At 31.4% G+C, this 25,158-nt stretch overlaps 1 protein-coding gene across 5 annotated transcripts; it reads right to left on the minus strand.

Annotated features, from left to right (window-relative positions):
• Positions 1-16,365: 16,365 nt before the first annotated feature.
• LOC123196690 lies at positions 16,366-21,640 on the minus strand. Of its 5 annotated transcripts, XM_044610769.1 has the most exons (7): positions 21,403-21,639; positions 21,037-21,078; positions 20,685-20,823; positions 19,142-19,268; positions 18,927-19,039; positions 17,052-18,143; positions 16,366-16,663 (listed from the first exon to the last, which is right to left on the minus strand). In XM_044610769.1, the coding sequence occupies exons 3-7, from the start codon at positions 20,817-20,819 to the stop codon at positions 16,631-16,633; spliced, it is 1,500 nt and encodes a 499-aa protein (XP_044466704.1). In that variant the 5' UTR covers positions 20,820-20,823; positions 21,037-21,078; positions 21,403-21,639; the 3' UTR covers positions 16,366-16,630. The 5 variants fall into 5 exon arrangements, with proteins under 5 accessions (XP_044466704.1, XP_044466706.1, XP_044466703.1 ...); XM_044610771.1 differs by lacking the exon at positions 21,037-21,078 and having other exon boundaries at positions 19,142-19,265; positions 21,403-21,640; XM_044610768.1 differs by lacking the exon at positions 21,037-21,078 and having other exon boundaries at positions 20,685-20,819.
• Between the last annotated feature and the right edge of the window lie 3,518 nt (positions 21,641-25,158).

The raw sequence follows: 25,158 nt of genomic DNA on the forward strand, positions 1-25,158 counted from the left end.
GACATAAACATTTTAAATATAACAATTTAACCCTTAAAAATAACTAATACATTTTATTCAATTTTTTGGAGATGTATTATCATTTTTGAAACTATTAAGGGACAAAAAACATATTAAAATTTTTCCAAAAGGCCCTAAACTTTTTTAAAATTTTCAAAAACCTCCTAAAAAGTTTCTAAAGACCCATGATATTTTTAAAAATTACAATGTACCCATAATATATAATTATACAATAAAAACATCTCTATCTATTAAAAGCGATAAAAAAATAATAAGAGTGAAAAATAGTAATAATAATAATAATGATAAATAACTTCTTAAATAATTTAGATATTTAAAATATTATTTTAAATTTTTATTAATTTAAGGTTATATAATAATTTTGAAAAAAAAAATAGTAGGGAAAAAATGATAATTTAAGTCTTTAATAGTATGATTTCATTAACAAAGTTTAATTTTATCTAGGAAGTTGTTATTTATACTTGATCTTTTGGTGAACAATGTTTTTTATGTTAATTAGGGGTAGAAAAGTGTTATAAGGCTAAACCTTGGATGGGAAAAGTAATTCACTCTAATCTAAACAATAAAACTAAATTAAAGAATTTACAAGATATAAAAGGATGATGGAGTAATATCAATATTGTTATCATCTTGTACAATGATAGATCAGATATAACTTATCGGAATAAAAGTTGAATAAAAATAAAATATAGAGAGATTAACTAAGAAACAACACAATCTAAGAAGGATGAATAAAATTTTAGGGTTATATTGATGGTTTTTATATGTTTAATTAATGATTTTTCAAACTCAAAACGATTAGCTAACTACCCTAGACCGCTATATAATCTTGCCATTTATTTTTCTAAACATATATGAAGTTTTATAAATTAAAATTTTACAGTGAATTCATTATAATTTCTAGTTAATTTAAGAAAATCAATGTTGAGACTAAAAATTAATTTTAATAATATCATATATAAAATTATTTTTGACGCATAAACATAGTATCAAAAAAAATCAAATTAAAATTGAAATATTTTTAGTGGGATCATTTGCCAAGGCTGGATTCAAGCCAAGCTCAAACCCAACCGAGCTTGAAATGAGTCTGAGCTCAGGCTCGGCTGGCCAAACAATTCAATACTTGAATTTGACTCGCTTACAAGCTGAGTTGTTTGTGAGCTCAGTTCGAGTAGGCTCAATAAGCCTGATCACGAGCCTATTCAAAATCCATGTACTTTTATCATCGTTTTAATAATCTGTAACTAAATTGAACTATAATAACTCATCTAATAATTTGAAACTCTGTCACTGCTGCTAAGGATCACTATATTGATCATCATGATGTGCCAAACCATTGTTGTTCCTGTCATTGCCGTTGTTACTATTCTCAATCTTATGACCAGATTCTGCCTCCTTTTCCCTATTCCATTGCTCAATCTTAGCCCTTCTTTCAACACTACTTTCTCTAACAGGACTCTTATTCCTCCTTGACCTTAGGCTTTTGCTTCATCCCCCTTTACATCCAGGACTTCGGCTTCTAGGCCTCCTACCCCTATCATAGTAGCGATGATCTCTTTCATCATGACATCTACTTCAACCAGGGCTGCCCCTTCTCCAATTTCTCCCAAACAATTGCCTCCTCAAGTCCCTAAATTGATCCAAAAAGAGCATTTAAATACAACCATATCACCTAGTAGAGGGAACATATATGCCAAATCTAAAAAAAAAAAGGGAAAAATAAATAGAAACCAACCTGCTAATCTTTTACAAATGCATGAAGTTACAGTAGCCACCTCGATTGCATACATTTTCCTCATACTATCTACATGTAGCTTCTCGAAGATCTGTCATTGAGTTTAGTGTGAAGCTGGGAGCACCAATCTGCATGACGGCATGCTCCGATCTTGAAACAAAAGGGGCAGTTAACTCTATCCTTCTATGTTCTGAAGATGGATGCTAAGTGCTCCGCCATGCATCTAGTCTAAAGTAATCAATTCAAGGATCTGATCTATCTAGGGTTTTAACTTAGTTTTGAACTATGATTTATAATGGAAACACTTGAGTTTGGCCTCGAGCTCGTTTTTTTAAGTATATAAAGCTTGAGATCGAGCTTGTTTATGTGTGAGTTGTTTCAGGCTTGTTCAAATCAAGCTCGATTCAAATCTAATCTTATTATTTGTCTTACTCACCAATAAATGGATTTGTACCTTATTATATGTTGTATAAATTGAATTTATATCATAGTTTAACGGTTGCATAGACTATGATATAAAAGTTCGTATCAACAAATTTATTGTTGTTTTTTTATGTTTCCAAAATTTATATTCTAAGTAATACTTAGAGTTGATTTATATCTATCAAATCAATAATTCATGTATAAGCAATTAAGTATTAGCAAGTATAAAAAATTAATGTCATAAATTAAAAATAAAATAAATTATTTAATTATTTAATTATATGATAACATATAAACCTGTTAATATTTATTATTTGAATATATAATATTATTATATAATAAATCTCTATCTTTAAAATAACACCAAATCACTATATCCCTCCCAATGATTGATTAAATGATGAATTTCTAACTTTTAGGTTTCAAAATGTCAACTTTCCACAAATTGTCCAATTTCATTGGTGAATTATGTTTGGTTTCATTGAAATGACTAATTTACCAAATTATTAAAATTACTAAATTATCATTAACACTTAATATAATTATTTACTTATTCATATATTCTTACAAATTAAAAAAATTTATCAGTTAAACCCCTAAAAATATTAAAACTCTAATTAACTTTAAAATATTGAATTTTGTTAAGTTATTTATAAGTGCAATTATAATTTTTAATATTATTGAGGAGTATATTGAAATTTTAAAAAATTTGAAAACACCCCACACTTTCTAAAATTTTTTTAAGAATGCTATTAAAAAAATTATTAACATCTTTAATATGTTTAAAAACAACTATTCAACCCCAAACATACATCATTTTGAAAAGAAAAACTGAATAGAAACATCTATGCAAAATGACTTTTTCACCCTTTCAAACATACATCATTTTTATTAATAAACTAAATTTATTAATAAAAATGGATGACGGGTGAGAATATGACTTTTTAAAAGTTAAAAAAAAAGAATTGTCATCATATAAACCTAGAGTGGTAAATTGTCATTTCGCCTTAAAATTAAAATTTAAAATCTCTTAAGAAGAATTGCCGACAAACAAAGAACATAGAATATATTTTACTATATAAGTTGTAGTAAAACTATATGAATTTATTATAATTTCGCGCCTTTCATAAATAAATAATCTTCAATTAGTTGGGATAATGCTTGTAATTAAGGGACCATCATCTGAATTTATTTATTTTTTTGTCTTTATAAGTTATTTCTCATTAAGAAAATTGTATTTAACTTTTGGAATATGTTTCGGGGGTGAATTGTAAAATTACCCTTTTACTGTTGAGATTTATTAATTTCCTATGAGTTAAGTTAGGTTTTCTATTATATGTAAAAATTAGTACAAACTTAACCTGGCAAATTGGTAGGACAAGCCAGTTTATCCAACCGCTTTTCGTGATAACAATGAGGAAGCAGCTTGTTTTTGTGATGACAATGAGGCAGGGGCTGGTGGAAAAAGTGACAATAACAAACACTTCATTCTTTTATATATATTTATTAAGCATAATATTCGTAAAACTAATTGCATATTTATAAATTATAGAAAATAAATAAATTAACTTAAGCTTTTAAAATTAGAGCAATCTTACGTGTAGCAGCCATTTCTATGAATTTATTGAACAAATCAAAAAGTGTATCAAAACATAGATTAAAAAAAATCTAACTTCTAAGAATTTTATTTAAAAAAAACATATTGTGACCTCTTCAAGCTAACCCTAATTTAGTTATGAGTTTTGATTAATTATAACCATAGTTGATGTAGGCTTAATCCCTAAGCTCAATTGATCAAAGTCCGTATGAGTTTGGTATTTCTGGAATGGCAGATCAAAATCAAATCAATTTATTTAAGTATACCCAAGTGACTTGATTTTTAACATGTCAATAATACTATAGATAATTGTTTTTTTTTTTTTTTTTGTTAGTCTTTGTATACATTGGAAACAATTTAACATGTCATATATTGAATTTTGTAACAAGTTTCTGACAAAACTCATTTGAACACAATACAAGGTGTTGATATGAGTCATTTTTATGATTTTATTTGTCCACGTATTTGCATTTCTTTTGGGAGACAAGGATTACTATGCAATTTGGTTCTGTGTGTGGAGAAGAAGAAAAGAAAACTTCTTCTGAAAAATATTACATTAATTACTTTTGAGAGAATGCAATTTTGGACTTTAAATAAGAGTCAAACTGCTAATAACTGTCACACCAATTGCCCTTCGCAGTTAAAGTAAATTGGATCAGATCAACCCGTGATAGGTGAACCTAAACCTAATATCTCTCACTCACATATGATTGAAGACTTGAACCAAATACTTATCCACAAAAATCTCATAAGATAGTACTTTCATACTTATAAATGTGTCATACGACCTCGCGAGTAATTTATACTTGGGAGCTAAAACTATGCATCTGTTAAGAATAACATAGTCGCTTCAATTGTATTAAAACAAAATAAAGCGCTAGACTCACAACACCCCAAACTTACTCAATAATTCTAGCTTCATTTAATTCCTCATTTATCATTATATTATTTTTCTATGTATCCATGATTAAGTCTATTCTCTCACATAAGTGACATGATCAGCCAACCAATGGACACACATAATATTTGTCTTCCTCTTATACTTGAAATTCTAAATTTAAACTTAGTTGTTTTTTTAGTCATGTTTCATAAACCGAATCATTTGTACTCATAGGTGTCATGTTAAGATAGCAACACTAAAAGTAAACATCGAACAACAATAAAGAGTCAAAAGGTACTAACATGAGATAATCCTCATAAAGTCACACATAGTGAGGGGGCAATGATTCATCCTCTCACTATTTTAACTGGTCATTTTGCTTATGCGCACATGGTATGAATCATGTGTTGCATGTGTATTTTCTCAAATGTCATTAACAATATATAGATCTCAGTTCAGTTACTACATCCAACACTTAACCTGAGTTCTTAATTATCTTCACACTTGCAGGTATTTATTCATATTAAGAACTCACATCTAGCATTCACAAGTGTAGATATAGGGAATCTAAATCGGTCATTTTCAAATATATCTATCCATAACCTTATCTTGATGGATCATTAAAATGACATTTTAACTTCGATAAATTTTTTCTCGAGAAATTTGTCTCCCATTGGTATTCTCTCTCAACATCACTTTTCTCAAGAATAATGTCTCGTTTTTGCATGTTCGTTCAGTACTAAAGGCGATTGCTCATGTAAGTAAGCCAATCTCTAACTTGTGTGACATTATAATTTTGTTGAGCTAAAAACGATGTGTATATAATGAAAACCCAAGAATTTCAAAATGCAAGTTCAAATATAGAACGCACTTGAATTTATGGTTTTCAATGTTGAGCCACCAGTATAATATATAAGTTTAACAACTTATCAATCATGGTCTATATAATTCAAGAGATTTAACAAGTGCATGATATAATTTTCTTGAAACAATCTCGGTCAAAATATCAGTGACCGTGCAATGCATAGAATTATATTGTACATTCATTTTCCTCTTGAAAATGGAGTCTTTCAAAACATTATGTCTAATGTTGATATATAATTGTCTTATAAAAATTTAAAATTTTTTATTTCAATGAACAACTATTGCTCCAACAATGTACTCAGATTCACAAATAGCCTTCTTAACTAAATAATTTTTTGCACAATCACTAAACAGGCTATATACTTGGCCTCTATTACGGATAAAGCTATGCATTTATGTTTCTTATCACTCTAAGATATGAACCTTTTTAGAGTGAAAAAAGCATAGCCAGAAATTGATTTGCTTTGGTCTAAGTTATTTCCCTAACTGACATCTAAATAGCTAATCAAACGCAAATTCAATCTTTAATTATATAAACAATAATTCATATAGCCTTTTAAATATATCAATATTTTATAGATAACTTTTCAGTACTCTTTTCAATATTGATTTATATCAACTAACCAGCCTAACTACAAAAATAGATGTCTAGGCATGTACGCACCATAATATACATAATACATCTGATGACATATGAATAAGTAACTATTAACATTTATGTGCTTCCATCTTGAGTTTTGCGACATAACTCTCAACTCAATAATTCGTCATTTGATACAAGAGTATCAATACGTTCACAACTAACCATATTGGATTGTTTTAGAATCTTTTAAGTATTATGCTCCTATGACAGAGTCAAAAATTTCTTTGAACAATCTTTCAAGATTTAATTCCTAATATGTAATTTGCTTACCTATATCTCGCAGGTAACTATCCTTTGATGTTTATCACTTTCTTCAAATCATTTCTAGTTATCCACACATCGTCACACATATTGATAAAATTATAAATTTGTCATCAAACTTTGTCACATAGACACAGTGAGCTCGATTAATCATTTTAAAGTCATAAGATATTAAGTCTTATAAAATTTCAAATACCACTGTTTGAATGACAATTTTAGGTCATATAACGTTATTAAAGCTTACACACTCTATGCTTTAGACCTATAACAATTAGATCTATTTATTTTTTTGTCAAGTTCTCCACTAAGAAAAGTTGTCTTGATATTCATCTAGTATAATTTTAAATTCAAATATGTTACTACAGCTAAAATCAAATATATTGAAGTAAATCTTATAAATGACAAAAACGTTATTCTTCACAATTTATACCTACTCATTGGGCATAGTTATTTGTTATAAAGTGAAATTATATCTATTTATTGAGTCATTCACCTTACAATTGATTCAAGAAACCCACTTGTTCTCAATTGGTTTCCAACCCTGTAGTGAGTCAACCAAAACCTAGAATTTTTTTGTTTTCAATGTATTTCATTTCTTCTTCCAATGCATCTTAATATTTTTCTTATTAAGGAATGAGACAACTTCTTTTATGATTTTAGGTTCTTCATCATTTTGGGGAGTGGTTATGAAAACCTCATTTTCAATTTAAAACATCACTAAAGTATTTTCAAACGTTCATTCCTATACAATTGAGGATCATTGTTACTACTATCCAAAATAGATTGAAACTTAATCTCAATGCTCTTACTAGGTTGAGATGGATGAAGCAAACTATTAAAGATCATTGTTCCCACTATCTGAAATAGGTTAAAGCTCAATTGCATTTAATCCCATTGTTTGGAATAAGTATAGATATTATCTCTTATGACTCAATTAATGGTCATTAAGTTGTACATATCCTCATTTTTCTCTCATCTCATTAAAATAAAATCTTTTATCAACATCATCTTTATTAAAAAAAAAAATCCTCTATAAATGTAACATCTCTTGATATAATTTCGGTTAATCTTCCAGTGGAATCCTCCCTAATAAACACATACTCATAGGGTCTTTAGCATATCTGATAAAGTTACATTCCTTTCTTCTTGGTCCTAATTTTTCAAACTCATGAAAAAAGCTAGGGGTAAATGTTGCTAATCACTAAGGTTGCAATTAATTAACTCAGGTTTAATACTTGACCATAACGCATAAGGAGTGGGAGCAACTAATTTAATAGGCACTCGGTTAAGTATATAGGTAGCAATTAATGTCATATCATTACAAAGTGATGTTAATGTTTTGCTTGTGCCATTGTTCACCTAACCAATTCTAATAGAGTTTAATTACTCTTCTCTGCTACACCATTTAGTTGCAAAGTTTTTGGAATTATTAGTTGCCACATTAGTCATTTTTCATTGCTTAGTTCCTCAAACTTTTCAGACAAATACTCAAGACTTTGGTCAGTTCTTAAAACTTTTATCCATTTTGTCTAATTGATTCTCAACCTCAATTATATATAATTGTCTAAAACAATCTATTGTTTTTAACTTATGAGAGATCAAGTAAATAAGGGCAAATCGAGCATTGTCATCAACACAAGTAATGAAATATGAGACACCTTCATAAACTTTACATTCATAAGAAAACATATACCTAAGTAAATAAATTGCAAATGAAGTTAAACTCCTACAGTTTTGTCAAATGGTTTTCTAGTAGTTTTTCCAGTTAGACAATGCACACACATAAGTAGTTTTATTTATGTGAAAGTTCCTAATAAACTATCATTAATCAATTTATTTAATCCGTCTTGGCCAAACGTACCCTAATTTAACATGTCATATATTTGCATTCGTATCCATATATATAGGAGAAGTAAACAATAAAAAATTAGCATTATTATAATAAAATGTGACAAACATTGTATAACCATTCAGCCAACAAACCAAATCCATAAAAATCAAATCTATTACATTTGATAAAGTGCCAAGAGAAATTCAAATTATATCATAGTTTAAGAAGAACAAGCACTTTGACCAAGATTCATCGAATATTTGAAGTATATTGGATTCTATATTAGTATAAGATTTGACCACCTTGCAAAACTTATTTACTCATGTTCGTTCCTCTTACTGTAACCCTTATGTTGTTCCTTACATATATCTAATTCACCTTCTTCAGAATTCGACAGAAATCTACTAAAGTTATTCTATAATGAGTTACTTGATCGGTGGCTTCTAAGTCTAAAATCCAAATAGGATAATACTCAGTAATTATGATAGTACTGAAAATAAAGTTTCATTACTTTATGTAGAATAAGACAATATCATTTTTAGCTCCATTCATTGCTTATATTACAACTATCTATTTTTTTTTCTTCTTCCAGTACATTTGTTGTTCTCTCGTTTCAAACTCTTGTTCTTGTTCTTTGAGCATTATACGACCTCCTTCCCCTACTTGGAGTTAAGTCACTCACTTTTGAAACTTGACTCTGTAATGTATGCATGAGCACCAAGTCTAATTGTCATAAGGGCACTTGTCCTCTAGTTCTATAGGGCAAGAACTACTAACAAAGGTTCTTATATTCTTATTATGGGTCATATACACCTACATACACTCCCACTTTCGGGAAGAGATATCTTTACAAAATGAACCTTTTGTTCATTTGTCAGGTTGCATTTAACTAACTTCAGTTTCATAATCATATTTGACATTATATCAAATTTAATGATCAATTGCCTTTATTTGGGGATTGTAGTTTCTCTAAACTTTTTTATCAAAACCATACTTATAGCATATGTAATTGAACATTACTAGTATTCGTATACCAAATAATTATTCATGGAATTAGTAAAGACATCACACAAAGTGAGTCTTGCTTCTTACATACGTGATGTGCATCCACATCATGTTTGTGTAAGGCACCATTCAAGTTTTTATCCCTTAGTCAGTTGTGACTTTATCTTAACTTGATCTACAATGTCCAAAGTTTTTTGCTTATCTAGAATATTATGCATTTTAAATGTTATATGTTGGAATTACCCCTATTTAGTATCATTGTCATTTAAATCAGCCATCACGCCCTAGGATGTTATGATTAACTAGATCACAGAGAGATATATCAGACACAACTCAATCAATGCACTCAAGTAACATTAATTGTCGCAATTACCAATTAAAATTTTAAATATCTCACATAATGCATAAAATCGAAAGTTAACTATGTTTCCAATCATTTTCCATTACTCAAATGTTTGACATTTTAAAATTCAATCTATTTGTACTAATATTAATTTTGGATAAAAATTTCACTAAATTCTATCAATCTGAAAATTCTCACATATAACATATATAAAATATATGATGCAACAAATGTATTATTTATTATGACTAAGACCATTTTATCAACTCATATCATTCTTAAAGTCACTTTATCCATGATAAAGTCTTTATGAAATTTGTGGTGGGTCAAATACCTTGCATTTTGTTAATTTAGGAATGACGTCAAAACAGTGGATTTTCTCTCATACATTACTAAGCATTACCTTTTAGCAAGCTGTAATGTATTCGCTCAGTCCCAAAAATTTTTAAATTCTTGTCCCAAATAAGATCATTAATTATGCGGCTAATAGTCAAACATGAATATTATTAGACTATGTACTATCTTTTTTCTAATTAAAATAGGATAATTGATTATATATAGTCTCAACATGCATTATTAGATCATCAAATAATCATATCATATACACAATATGGTGATCTCTAATCAACAAACTCATATGAATTAGAAACATATGTTTTGAAATACTAATATGTGTTTTCGGGAGTCAAAATGAGGTATTACATGCCTTTACGTGCACTAGGACCCACGAAACATATTCCACGCACAGATCCAAGCATCACACAGTTGCCACGCTCTAGAAAAGGGTTTCAAAGGCCAAAACGCATTGAAAGGAGTTGCTCACACACTATCACGTGCCAAAATACAGCCTTACGTGCCTTCACTTGCTGAGTCGATGTCACACGCTTTAGAAAAGGGTTTCATGGGCAAAAATGCATCGAAAAGAGTTGCTCACGCACTATCATGTGCCAAAATACAACCCTACGTGCCTTCACTTGCCGAGTTGATGTCACATGGGTCAAGAGTGAGCTGCACGTACCTCTACGCACTTGGAGAAGACTTTTGCACACTACTACGTGTTGATGTCATAATTAACCATTGACCTTTATTGATCATTGTCGTTGATCAGTCAACGGTGATTAGTCAAAGCTTTGACCATTGACCGATCAACTGACCCAATGGGTATTGATTGGTTCGGGTTGAACTTGGTTGATTACGAGTTGACTCGTTAACCAAACGGGTTAGGCAATTAGGTTTTCCTAACCCGATTGCTACTCGATTTTATGCGATAAACCTTAATTCTTTGGCCGTTTAATTAGGCAACTTCTGACGATTTTTCGACAATGGGACCATAGGGCTTTTGTACCCTCTAGTTACTCATCCTTATCAAACCGACGATGTCCTCCAACGATGTCATATTCCAACGATAAGAGGGCTAGTAAATATGCCTTTTTGGTCTCGAACTCGGCTCTAAATCCGTCAATGTTGATGTTATTTCAACTTGATTTTTAATTTAAAACATGTAAAACAATTCCAAACAACTATCCAAGATGTTTTCTATCACCAATTTCATGCAATTTCGGCCTAACTTCAAGTTTGTGATAAAACCCATTCGAACACGATATAAGTTGTTGACGTGAGTTATTTCCCACGTACTACATTTCTTTTGAGAGACAAGAACTACTATACAATTTTGGTTCTGTGTGTGGAGAAAAAGAAGAGAAAACTTCTTTTGAAAAATATATGTTAATTGCCTTTGAGGGAAGACAGTTTTGGACTTTAAATAAAAGTCCAACTACCAATAACTTCTATACCAACTGTCATTAATAGTTAAAGTAAACTGAATCAGGTAGACCCATCATAGGTAAACCTAGACCTCATAATATATATATAAAATTTTCTTTTTTTAATTTACTATTTTGCCCTCTCTTTCACAACAATTAGACATGATTTAAGTGGCTGAATGATATTTTGTCCCCACAATTTTCCATCCTTGCTTCCAAAAACACCCAATCTTAACACCAAATTTTCGAATTAAGTTGTTAAGCTTGACTGTAAAATAAAAGAGATTCCCCGAGAGTTGGGGTAGGTTTTCTGTTATGTATGAGAGGTGAATTGACAAAATTACCCTTTCACTATTATATTAATGTCTGAATTGGAAAAAAAAATGTTAAAAAGTCAGTCGGGCGTTTTTGTGGGGGGGGGGGGGGGGGGGGGGGGAGAAGATTGGGGCCAAAATATCATTCAACCTAAATTTAAATACTAATTTGTAAAATTCTAAGTGGTGATAAATTTGATGGATTATAGCCTAATAATTTTTTTAAGACTATACAAGGTATTGACCCGGATAAGAGGTTGGCCCGGTCAGAGATCGGTCTAACTGTAAAAGAGCCAATTGGTAAAAGAATAGTTCAAGTTCTAATTATTACAAAATTTATTTGCATGCAGATGATTGAATCAAAATAATTCCTTTTAAAATTCAATATCTGTCATAGGGCAAGATGAATGTTTTATCATGTTCCATCAACATACTAGAGGAGCTATGGGAGATATCTAGTGTGAAAGTAGACCAATACTTTTATTGGCAAATAGGAGGTTTCCAAGTGCTTATTACTTGTTGGGTTATCATTGCAATTGTTTTAGGTTCAGTCCATATAGCTGTTCGGAATTCACAAACCATTCCTATTGTTAGTCAGAATTTCTTTCAGATTATCAATCAATTTGGCAATAGCGAAATAAAAAGATTACTAGTAATACGTGCTACTCTTACTAAAGTGTATATCCTTGTAGATATTAATATATCACTCACCACTCTATTAAAAAACAATGATTTTAATCTAAATACAAATGGTTTGAATGAAATCATAAGAATACACATAGGGGACATTTGGTTTGGGTAATGTTTTATTATAAAAATAAAAGATTACTTTGAAAATAAATTACTTAGAAGATTACTGAGTATAAATTATTACTATGTTTGATAAAATTTGGTAGATATAAATAATTATTGTGTTTAATTAAAAGTAATAAAAGATTACTAGTAAATTATTTTACTTAAATATCCTTCAATATAGTTATTTTTAAATATTTTTTATATTATTTGTCATATTAATTAAAAATAAATTTATTTTTGTCTCAAAAAATTAATAAATAATAATATAATTATAATAAAATCAAGATTACCTCGATAATTTTTAAATACCTAAGGTGAAAATGGTAATCAGATTACCACATATATTACCTGTCATGTCAGCATTGGTAATAGAAGATTATTATAATATTTTATTACTGACAAACCAAACAAAAGAATAAAAGATATATTACCAAAGTAATCTTAAAAAACTCAAACCAAACGCCCCATATTATACATTTTACTTCCCTGGGATTGTAGTTCAATTGGTCAAAGCTCCACTCTATCAAGGTCAAAGCTGTGAGTTTAAAGATCAGAGTAATGACATTCAATGAATTCTCGATGGAGTTGGTTCTCATCATTCAGTTCTCATCATTCAAAGACTACAAGTGTAATAGGTGCATCCATCGACAAAATGATCACCCTGAGATGATCAACTTATAACTATTGAGAACAAATCAAATCAAATAGTTTCATTTCTTGATCTTTCTGACTTACTCTTACGGAACCAAAGTCGAAAAGATTGAAAAATAATCAATCATTCACAACCAGTGATAAAGGATTCCTCAAAAAGTTAAAGATCAGTGATCCCTTTTAGCACTTTAAACCAATCAAATGTGACTCACAATCCAATGTGATTCGCAAGTTCACTCAGTAAATCAATCTAATCTAATAACTAATTAAACTTTAAACATTAACCTGAACTGGACTAATCACTAGATCCCGTTCAAACCAGACAAAAATAAAACTTTAAACATCAGCCTTGCCCGGGTTGTATAAAACTCCGGTGGAGTTAGAATATACAAAATTACATAGTTTAATTCCAAAAACAAAATCCAATACAGCCAGAAATCTTAAGTTCATCGTATTTACTTGCATCAGATTACTGGCCATTTTGTGACTAGTGAGAGAGGATTCAAATTGGATTCTAAGGCGTCAAGTACCTTGCCAGTTTACAACGTTTAATTTTTCTTCAATGAATGTAGCAACCTGCGGCAAACACCAGAATGGACATGCTCTAAGATCATTCAGTTATAATTTGTATCAACTTTGAACTCATAAACCTAATTCCTGAAATATATCCACCTGACATTATGAAGATATTGAGTTAACAAGGATTTAGCCTAGTAAATGCAAACCGCGAATTCACTTAAATGTTACGCAGAAACTAAACAAAACATAAGTTTCATTCTCATTGAAAAATACCAATGTTTTACAAAATGAGAGATCAAGAAAAGCCTCATGCTTACAATGATCTGTACTCTGGCTTCCAAATAATATAATGTATTGTTGTCACTCAGCCATCGACCAACTAACTGGAGGGCGCATACATATAGTTACTCATAAAAACATCCAAGGCAAGATATTTTTAGAGAAAATATTCATTCAAAAATATGGTTTCTTTTTGATAACCGGAGATCCTACCCATGTTTGTTGGACGAGTAAACCCAGGGCACAGTGACCGGATCTACAATCACTGCATTAGGAAAGTTAAGGTTTCAAAAACGTGACAGAGGTTCAAACCCAAACTTTAACTTTGAAAGTTTTAATACTCCATCAGTTTTACTAACCCTTAAGGTCCACACAATTTATTTATTAGATAACATAACTGAAAATTTCAAAAATAGAAGAGCAAGAATGCTTTTATGTTTCATGTGCTTCCATGCAGAACACTAGATACACTGTAATTTAACGAATGAGGAAAAAAGGAGAATCTATTTTAAACATTAAAGGCCAACAACATCTGATTTGAACTGTTCCTTCATTATTAAATCTTGCAGGCAGGTTTATTGGCCAGTTTGATATTACCATAATTTTGCATTGTGAAGAAACAAGCATCAGAAGAAGCCTAGACTGAAGGTGCCAGCAGGGAGACATGGGATTAGCAGACAATTGTGTTCTTGTTGCCAGTCAAGCTCCTATAAATTTACCTGACTGACAGAAAAAGAAACAAGATACAAATTACCTAAACCGTTGAACCAGGGCATTGCGTAAAAATATGCTCAGAAGACCACACTGAATCCAGGTCCCTGTGTTTACAATCAGAACCATTAGCTCTCAAACAATTTCACGCTCAAAAGACAACTTTATTGCACCCCAAAGTAATCCAAGAATTTTCCACGGATAGATAAAACATGAGAGACATCAAGCACTCTAGATTTTCATTTTCTCGTTCTCCCGTATATTCCACATCCAATTTTATTCAGTAAATTAATAAATTAGTGATTACCCTCTTCAGTTTGGGTATAAGGAAAAGCAATCTAGGGAAAATAAATAAAATCACATGACAGTAGAGGATAAAGAATTGAAAAAAGAGTAATGCATGATTTGATGCTTACACTCATTTTGTTAATCTGCCTATATGTTATGCAGAACAACAAAATGATGCCATCTATGCAATTGCATGAGTACAAGTATCATGGAAGAACCTTAGCAACCAACCATGTGGACCTTCTCGAAAGGACCTTCCCAGCAAAACACTTTGTGCTTCTTAAAATCCTCATGCTGTCCATATGAGGCCTCAATTTGTGAATGTTCTTTATTTGATACCAAGTTATTCAGCCTTAAAGAAGTCTTGTCAAGTGAATCATCCAATTGAGAGCATCTGAAACAGGTATACGTACATATATATGCATGCTAAGATGATAACAAAAATAGAATTAAGAGCATGTATTTTTGTTGAGAACAGAAATTTCTCAGAGCTCTCTCCTCCAACGGTTTTGTTCCCTTCCTGGAATCAATAATGTAGACATAATTTGTAGAGCATGCATTATAGCAAGCATAAACATAATAAATATCACAGCAGCAAAATTTTGGGATGAGATAACATAATTTATTAATTTCAATATAAAATTAATAAATATGAAAAATGCGAAAGAAAAAAATATCTACTTGCTAATTATTTTTTCTCCCTGTTTGTTGGGCAAGCCAGTTATATGAAAAGAGAATAATCAAAATAAAAAGCTTGCTAAAAATAATTTCCCATTTATAAAATTAACACATTAAAAAGAAGCATCCATTGAAAAGGTACACAAATTGCTGAAGCAGTCACCTGATGTATGCTATGTATGCCATACTTGTCAGTTCGCGAGCGAGCACTCGCACAGACACACACACAAAGAGAATTGCAAAACATTGGAATTTCATACCATCTTATGAAGTTCTCCCTAGCAAATGAGCCTAATTCAACAAGGAAAAAAAAAGCACAAAGCAATTACAGCACCTCAACTACTCATTCATTGCTGCAAAAGTAGTATCTAAATAACCATTCAGTACGTGTGCACTCACAAATTTGGGAAGATAGATTATCTAGTTAAATAGAAATTCCATACTGACTCAGAATGATAAATCTTAGGTAGTACATAATCATAAAATGTCACTTCCGTTACATGAAAACAAATAAATCAACTCCAGAATAAAATGATGATCAAGATTATATCTGATAATATGATGAGTGAATAATAGTGATTATGAAACCAGCTCATGCAATATTTTTCATAATAGAAATCATAAGGATGTGCAACTAAAACCACAGGATATTCACCTCACTTCGCTAAAAAATTAAATTTCCAAACTACACCACAACAAAAACGGTGTGATTTCTTATATATTTCTTTTTCCTTCATTTGTTCATTCTCACTTTTATTTAACTATTTCTTTATAAGAAAGTGGATGAAATTTATTTAGAAATATGAATAATGTTACAATGAAGGTTCCCAAAGTCATCCCAACAAAGCAAACTTTACATCTCTAATAAAGCTCAACAAATACAGAATTGAACCAAGCAGCATTCCAATAAGTTAAAAAGGAAAAAAAGATGTCAACCAAACAGCATAGAAATTGAAGCCCACAAAGATGTCAACCATATATGAAACCCTCATCATAAGCATCTTATAACATTGTTCAATTCCTTTCCCTTCAAATAACCCAAAAAGTCGCCAAACGTGGTTTCTGCAATCAAAACAGAGGAAATATGAATCAAAAAACCATGTTTAGCTTACACTTATCTTTCAAGATTTTTTTCCCTATTGCTTAACCACCCATTAAATGTTAAATTCATCTCAGATATGTCGAATATGAGACACCATGACAAAACACATCAGGATATAGTTCTTAAGCCCATAATTTCTCCACTATGTTCATAAAATCAGTGCAATAAATATGTATGACAAGAAACCACAGTACAGGCATGCAAACAGTTTGAGCAGTATCTATAAACATGGTCAACTCTAAGTTTACAGTCCTTCAATTCACTGAATCAATGTGCAGTAATATGCTGATATTTAATGCATTTATGTTAGAATGTCTCTTGCAGATCAGAAGAGAAATAGGGTCATACCCATTCATCAACAGATGCAGGCAAACGATTCCTGCTTATGTCAATATCAGGCTCACTTGAATTGGCTAACCCACTTTGCTCTGTTTCAGTATTGTCCACTGAATCAACCAAATCTATGAATTCACCATTTTTACAAGGCATGAATGATGCATCTTTCTGCTGAATCTCAGCCTCCAACAGTGGTATCTCGATAGCACCACCAGTCGAGCAACCAGCAATTACCACATGAGAATTTGCAAGGCTGCATCTGTTCTCCACAGATGAGTACTCACAGATTTCACTGCTGGGCTTTGAATTCTGATGCTCCAATCTGGCAACACTTTTTGGACAATCTAATATACTTGCAAAACAATTATTAGATAATCTTTTCGCAGGAGTATTAACATCTGAATTGACAGTTGTTGAGCATCCATTTTCATCAGTACAAGAACAAGTACCATCATGCGCATCAGAATTAGGATCAGAAGAGACAAGTCCCTTATCTTCCAGTAAATGTTGAGACATGAACACAGAAATGCTGTTTGGTTTTACCGCAATAGATGTTGAAGATCCATCACCTCCATCAGGATCATTGAGCACTGGATCTTTATTTTCATTCAAAATTTTACTTGGTGAAGACCCAGATGGCACATTGCCATCCTTGACTTGTTGAGCATCTAAATTTTGTAGAAAGGAATTTTTTTGCTGTTTGTTACTCCCTCCAAAGTGCCCAAGCTCCTGATGGAAACTAGAAGACTTGTTCTGGCACGTTTTATCACAAATATTAACTCCAGTTTTCAACTTTTGAATCCACTCTGATGCACTAGAACTCAGGTCAACACAAAGGTTAATCCCCTCTTCATCATGAACATAAAACTCAAAAGACGATGAAGAAGCTGCTTTAAAAGTATTTGCAGAAGAAGGGAAAATGTCTTCCATAGGGAATGAATCCGAGTTTACATCTGTTACATTTGTCTGTTGAATTGGGCACATATCCTCCACCCGGTTAGCTCTTGCAGTACCTGAAGAATCCTGGCACAAATTTGTTGTTGCAGATACCTGGTGGAAATCATTCCTACCACATCGAGAAATAAACTGAGAGTTTGGTGCTTCCTGGAAAAAAAACATGGAGCAACCATGACCTAACTGTATTCACGCATGCAGCTAAAAAAAAAAAAAAGAAAGAAAAACTGGTCAACACTAGGTTGCGGTGGTATAGCAGATACATATAGAAAACATTTCCATTCTTCAAATCTATGAAGCACTAAAAGTATAAATGACTTTCTGTCTTTTTGATAAGGGAAAGAAAGGTTGTGTTTTAAAGTATTTCTTTTTTTTTTCTTCACTTAATGAGAAAGTACCAGTCAAGAAATCCTCCACCTAGGGTTGAATTCAAGCTAAGCTAGCTTGAGCTTTATTGCTAATTCGGCTCAATCGAGCCAGAAATTAGCAGTCCTCAAGCCATAGTTTTAAGAATTTAGCGAGCTTAACAAAAACGAATTAATTTAAAAAATAATTATTTTTCAAAAATATATGTTTCCCAATAAAAGTTAACATGGAAGGAAGTTAAATTGTAATGAGAAAGAAAAAAAGTAATCTTATATATAATGGGTGAGCTGAGTTGTTGGAATTCCTCTTACTTGATGCGGGAGTTTTTGAATTGAGATCAGAAGTTTGGGTAAAATGAGTTGTTGAAGTGTGTTTTTCTAATGTAGGATTTTTACAAACCTAATTCAATTTCCTATTCGCAAAAGTCCCACATTAGAAAGATACATTTCAACAACTCACCTTACCCATTATAATGAAACTTACTTTTTTACTTTATGTTGAGTCATTTGGACTTTTACCTAAAAAAATAATTCACAGGAACATGTACATTAATGAACAATATCATACCCCGTCATAAGTTTTGTCCCCCCAGCAATGACCCAATTCATTACTTCTAAAACTTGTTGAAAAGTTTCCTCCGTTTCCTTCCTCTCTTAAACAGGTGTGCAGTTCATGGCTATCTGCAGAAGCAACAAATCATTGTTCAAGCATTTCTATAAAAAAAAAAAAAAATTAAGAAATTGAAGTATAGTGTCATCAACCAAGTGCTAAATGTTGCACACCTTCTCTAGGATACTCCAAAGAATCAAGCTGTGCTCCAGGCAGTAGTCCTGGTATGCAAAATGCAGGAATTGAAACATCTCTAATTCCGCCTAATCTTTCTCTGGATAAAATTGAACTCGAATTCTTCTACAAGTTTGTCAAACATCAAAATGGTGAATATATTGGCTTGGAAAAAGGAAGTTCAAATATTATATCTTAAGGGAAAATAAATTCATTTAAAAAGTGAAATAAAATGCATGGCAACCAAAGAAATTAGTTATAGAAAAGTTCATGATAAGTAAACAACAGAAAATGTGACAAACAATGAGCACCTATTTATTAAACATAACCATGAAGGGACTTTATGCATTCCAGTTTTCTTTTTGTAAGTGAAATGATATTTTATATTAAAAGCAATATTGAATTACAAGATGGTGAACCAATATTACATCAACAATTGTATATGTTAGTAAGAACTTTGAAGCCATGTAAAGAAAGATAAGAAAACAAGACACACAAGACCTTCAAGCTGATTATTCCAAAACCAGCAATAGCTCACATAAATCATGAGGTTCAGCCCCTCAAGACCCAACGGTTGTTTGATTCAGTCTCAATTACAATAGGTGGCTTCAAAATATTAAAGCCTATGAACACAATATTTTATTGTTGCTCCACAACACCAACTACAAGTAGAAAAATTCTAAGAAACAATTTTATACTTGCAGAAGGCATATACCAAGAGAGATCAACATATATAATTGAAAAGAAGAAACATGGCCAGTTATCAATAGGAACAGTCTTAGAGAACTCGTAAGGCAACAACATTGCTCCAATGTAATGAGTAAATGGAAGCAGACCTTTTAAAGTTACCAGAAAGATTATATATATACATCCAGATGTTATGAGTTAATGAAGAAACCTTAAATGGCATCTTCATTATGTTACAAGGCTTTCCTTCTGAGGAGGCTTCATCATGTAGGGAAAACATGTTGATAAAAATTGTCCAACTATTTGGCCCAACATACTTCACCTATGTTGAAATCAACAAAACCCTCTAACCTCCAAATCCCCAATTACAGCAAAGCAAACCCTAAGGCCTTGTCATCAATACATTATTGATAATGTGATTTCTTGTAATATGGGAAAATTTGCTCAAATAAGCAGTCAACTTCAAGAATACTCACATTTCAGAAGCAAGTTTAACCATAGAACAGTCCACTTGCCATAATCTTGGAAATTGAAATTGATCCACACATATTAATCCATCCATAAACTCAAGTAACTGCTATAATTGTAGAGCTACCTAGTATGTGCGCACAATGTAAATTTTATTAACTATAAAAATACTACTAATACTTCCTAGCCTAAAAAGCATAAAAGTTCATTGTATGCTGGTAAATATAAATGAACCAAATAATTTTAAAAAAAAATTCATTACTGTATATAAACACAAAGTCCAAAAGCAAATAAAAACACAACAGATTGAATAAAGCATATAGTGTCAATGAAAATGCAACAGAATGATGGTTTCACATCAACAAACCAAAAGAAGTAATCAAGTACCTTAAAGAAGGAAGCCAAAGATTTAGCCATTTCCGAACTTGACCTATTAGCAGGCAAGCCATACTTCTTACACAAAGATTGAAGCTCCTTCCTTGAGAGTCTTGTACACAATTTCTGATCTCCATTATTCTTCATCTATCTAAACCCAAACAATCAACAATTCTAAAATTAAGCTCCAAAATAGATAAGTTTGATAAATAAATTACATCAACGTCCAATCGTTAAGTATCACATCTAGAACGTTCTAATATGGCAATAATGAGGAAGAAAAACATTATGCCACAACTCAAGCTTTTATTTTAGGTTCAAAACTTGTCACGTTGCACGTTAAAGCTCAGATGTACAAGGCTACCATAAACTCCCTCAACGACACCGGGATTTTACATCCGGTAACCTAATTGACATCAGAATCAACTATGTACACAAAAAAAAATATAATCAGCTCCATTCACAAATCATAATGAGAATATAATACACAAAGTTGATTCAAAATAAATAAATAAACTAAGAAAGATACATTTTTCCTGTTTGGTTGCTCGGATACCGAAGGAAATTTCACTTTACACAAAGCTTATTGAGGCAGAGACCTTGATTTCTTTTCTTTTCTTTTTTCTTCTTTGTTTTTTTTTTTTTTTTTTTTTTTTTTCTTTTAAGGTTTGTATTAAGAGAAAGTCCGAAAGAAACGAAGGAAGTAGAGCGAAGTGTAAGAACTCGTTACCTAGTCGGGAGAGACAGTTGACAAGAAAGTGAAAGAAAATGCAGGAAAATTTCTAGTCAGAAGTTGTGAGACGAGAGTCGGCTACCGCACGCCAAAGCGAAAGACCGTCAAAGCTTCAAATCTGTTTTTGTTTTTGTTTCATCCAACCGTGGCGGACGACTCGAAAGACTGTGAACCGAATTCGGCTTGAGCAAATTTTGAAATAAATATTTTACATTATCGGAGCTCAAGTTTGAGTCGATGGATATTTCATTCACTGACTTTGCAAGGTTGGAAAAATTTGATTTAAATTAATTAAAATAATATTATTTTAATTAATATATATCAAAATAATATTATTTTAATTAATTGTGATTTAATTATAATATCAAATTAAATTAAATTTAAGTTTAATTTAATATTAGGGAAAAGGACTATTTCCTACCTAACTTTTGATGCATTTTCAAAATGTCATCCATAGTAGATGAAAATCCACTTTTCCCACCCACGAGCTGTTAAAATGGATGATATCTGTTTGTATAAGGGTAAAATATCCATTTTACCCTTGTTAGATGAAATGACAAAAATACCCCTCAATTTAATCTCTCAAAATTGATGTGAGGGTTTTACCATTCACCCCCCTTAGGTTTTAGAAACTAATATTTTCACCTTACCTAAAGTTTTTAAACTTTAAAAACTAACATTTTCACCCCCAAACTAGGGTTTCCATACTTTTCAAAATACAGTTGCCCCCCATAACTTTCAAAACTAGCATTTCACCCCCATTCTTCAACTTCATCTCCCAATGTCTTCTCCGACGTCGTCACCGGCCTCCTTCTTCTCCTGGTGCGACGGCGATGGTGCGACGAAGAGACGGAGATCTCTTCGATGCGAAGAGTCTCTCTTCGTCGCTCGTCGTCTAGATCTGGGAAATCGGTTTCAAACTTCGCTCGTCGTCCAGATCTGGGAGATCACTCGACGAAGGTCTTTCTTCTTCTCTCTTTGTCGTCCTTCGTCTGTCCTTCCAGATCTGAACAACGCTTCGTCGTCCAGATCTGGGTTACAAAGCGTCATCCTTTGTAGTCGGAGAGGGAGATCAGTCGAATGCGTCAGCCGTCGGTAGTGGCCAGAGAAGGAAGCAAACGCCAGGGGTGAAATCTAAACTTTTCAAACTTTGAGGATGAGTTAGTTATTAGTTTTTAAAACCTGGAGGGGGGAAACGGTAAAATTTTAAAGTTTTAAGGTTTTAAATAGCAAATGACGATTTTGACCCTATTCCTAACTGAAAAATTAGACGGCAGTTTGCTCATGGGTGGGAAAAGTGGATTTTCATCTGCCGTGGGTGACATTTTGAAAATGCATCAAAAGTTAGGTGGGAAATAGTCCTTCTCCCTTAATATTATCATCAAATTCAAACTTAACTTTTTAAATTGAGTTATTCTCAAACTAGATCGAAGAAAGCTTGTCATACTTAAATTCGGTTCGGCTCAAATTTATTTTTAATCACAAAGATTTCACACTAGAAATGTAGAGTGATGTGGCAATTTAGTAAATAAATAGATTTATTGAGTTTATTTTTGTAAATAAATATATATCAATCGTATTTCTAAGTTACTCTTTTATTATTGATTTTTTAATTTGCTTTTTTATATTCACTTGGAAAAAAAATTCTTTGCTTTCAAAGAAATTTTAGGGGTGGATTTAAATGAACTTAGCCTAAATATAAGTTTGCTTGATTTTAGTTTAAACTCAAAAAATTCAATTCAAATTATCAATGAGTTCATTGAAAAAATAGTGAGAAGAACAAAATTGGTCATTGGAAATGAAAAAATAAAAATAAAAAATTAGTTGACTATTAGCTCAACTTTAAGAAAAAAAATGAAGGGTTTTGAAATTAATGTTGAGCTTGAGCAAAATTATTTTTAATCATATAAACTTTATATGTAAAATAAAAGAATATTAATTGAATTGTCGAAAATTGGGGACTATAATAATTGATCAACAATCTCATAACCTAACAGTGATTCAGTTATGTTCATATTGTTTTAGTTTAGGTTTTGTTATAAAGATCTTCAACTTTATCTCTTCCTAAAACAGAGCTATATTGACAAAGAAATTATGAATATACCGACCTATGGCCCATAAAAAGAGAGAACAGTTAAGGAAGTGCGAGCCAATGAATGGAAAATGAGGAAGTAGTGCCAAAAAAGGAGACAGGTGATATAGAGTTCACAAACAAACATGTTTGCTGCAGCCCTTGTTGGAAAACCTCTAAAGGCTAGGAAGAATGAAAGTTTTCCTTATATTAATTACTAAAGCAGTATATTATTAATACTTACAAAATTTTCTCTTTAACAATGATACATTCTTCAATTTTAATGCAAATAATTTCCTACCTAAAGGTGTTCATTGTCTGTGTTAGAATTAATAATAACATAAGGTTAATTTTAGAAATACATTAGTTGTAAAAAACTCAATCACCCAAAGTAGTTAGGTTTATTTAATTGACATATGTTTTTCTGTTAGAAAGATGATGAACATGTTAGGATAATGTCATAGAGTCAATCAGCATATCTATTATTTATGTAATCTTTGACATTTAATCAATAAATATGACATTTATATTATCCTTATTTGTTTATCAAAAATTAGATAATTATCTCAAGAATAGTTGAACGGTGACGAAGGTATAAGTGTTCAATACCTAATCGTAAGAACCTTATGTACATTAAATGACTATTCCTAGAACATCTATAACTCTAATATTACTATGATCGAGAGCATGGGTAATAATGATAGAGTTATCATAGTATTAAATAACTTCATCGAAAGATGATGAAAGTTCTCCACATTAGAGTTGTTTATTGACAACTTGGTGCAAACACATTGTAACGCCCCTCTCTAGCTACATACTTCTAATGGGAATATGCAAAAAGAGACATACACAACTGTACTATTTAAAAACTTTAATGTATGATCATAATTATAAAGCATGCAAAAAGGTGATGTAATGAAAACACTTTATTAAGCAATGTTTATAAAACTCCAAATGTCTAAAAATACTGATAGTAATAATAACGACAATAAAACAACATTAGTAGTGGTGAAAAATATAAGACTGATAACTGCATAATAAAAGTCTCTCTCCTTGTGCATCTACTCGTTGGATCACTAGATCCTCACTTACCCTATTGCTCATCTCTACCTACAAAACATACAAAAGGAAACGCTTAAGTAAAACTCAATAAACAGAGACCTTTCTGCCTCCATGGCTATTAAACTATTTGGCAGTAAAACTCGCATTCCATTTGTAAGCTAATGATTATCACACTACAACACCTTAGATCATCCATGAAAACTACAAAGACCCAAGCTAGAATTGACATATCTAATACCCTAGTAAAAGCTACTAAGATGTCTTACACACATGTCAAACAACCTATTGAGCTATCTAACTAGGATACCCTGATCATATTGGGAAATCTCTGATAGTAGCTCATTCCATTACCACATAAGCTAATCAAAACTACTGACTAACCATCTAGAGATGACCCCTACCTTAGATATATATGTGGTGTATCTTACTGATCATGTGAAGAATATTTAGAAGTCATAGTCTTACCATGCACACCTGAACTAAATTGGGTGACTATAAGGGTCGAGTGCATGATATATCTCATAGATATCCAATCCTATTGCTCTTACAAATATAGTCACTTACGCACATAGTTGGTAACTATCTAGTTGTGTGACACTATCTTTAAGGTTGCTAACTTT

Source organism: Mangifera indica, chromosome 14 (assembly GCF_011075055.1).
Source record: "Mangifera indica cultivar Alphonso chromosome 14, CATAS_Mindica_2.1, whole genome shotgun sequence".
NCBI classification, from domain to species: domain Eukaryota; kingdom Viridiplantae; phylum Streptophyta; class Magnoliopsida; order Sapindales; family Anacardiaceae; genus Mangifera; species Mangifera indica.

Bases quoted from the DNA above. Each gene is read 5' to 3' on its own strand.
- LOC123196690 (XM_044610768.1), bottom strand. From the start codon at position 20,819: ATGAAGAATAATGGAGATCAGAAATTGTGTACAAGACTCTCAAGGAAG. The intron at 19,040-19,141 runs GTGTGCAACATT...TTGCTTCTGCAG, and splicing joins TTTGGAGTATCCTAGAGAAG to ATAGCCATGAACTGCACACC. The intron at 18,144-18,926 runs GTATGATATTGT...TTTTTTTTCCAG, and splicing joins GGGACAAAACTTATGACGGG to GAAGCACCAAACTCTCAGTT.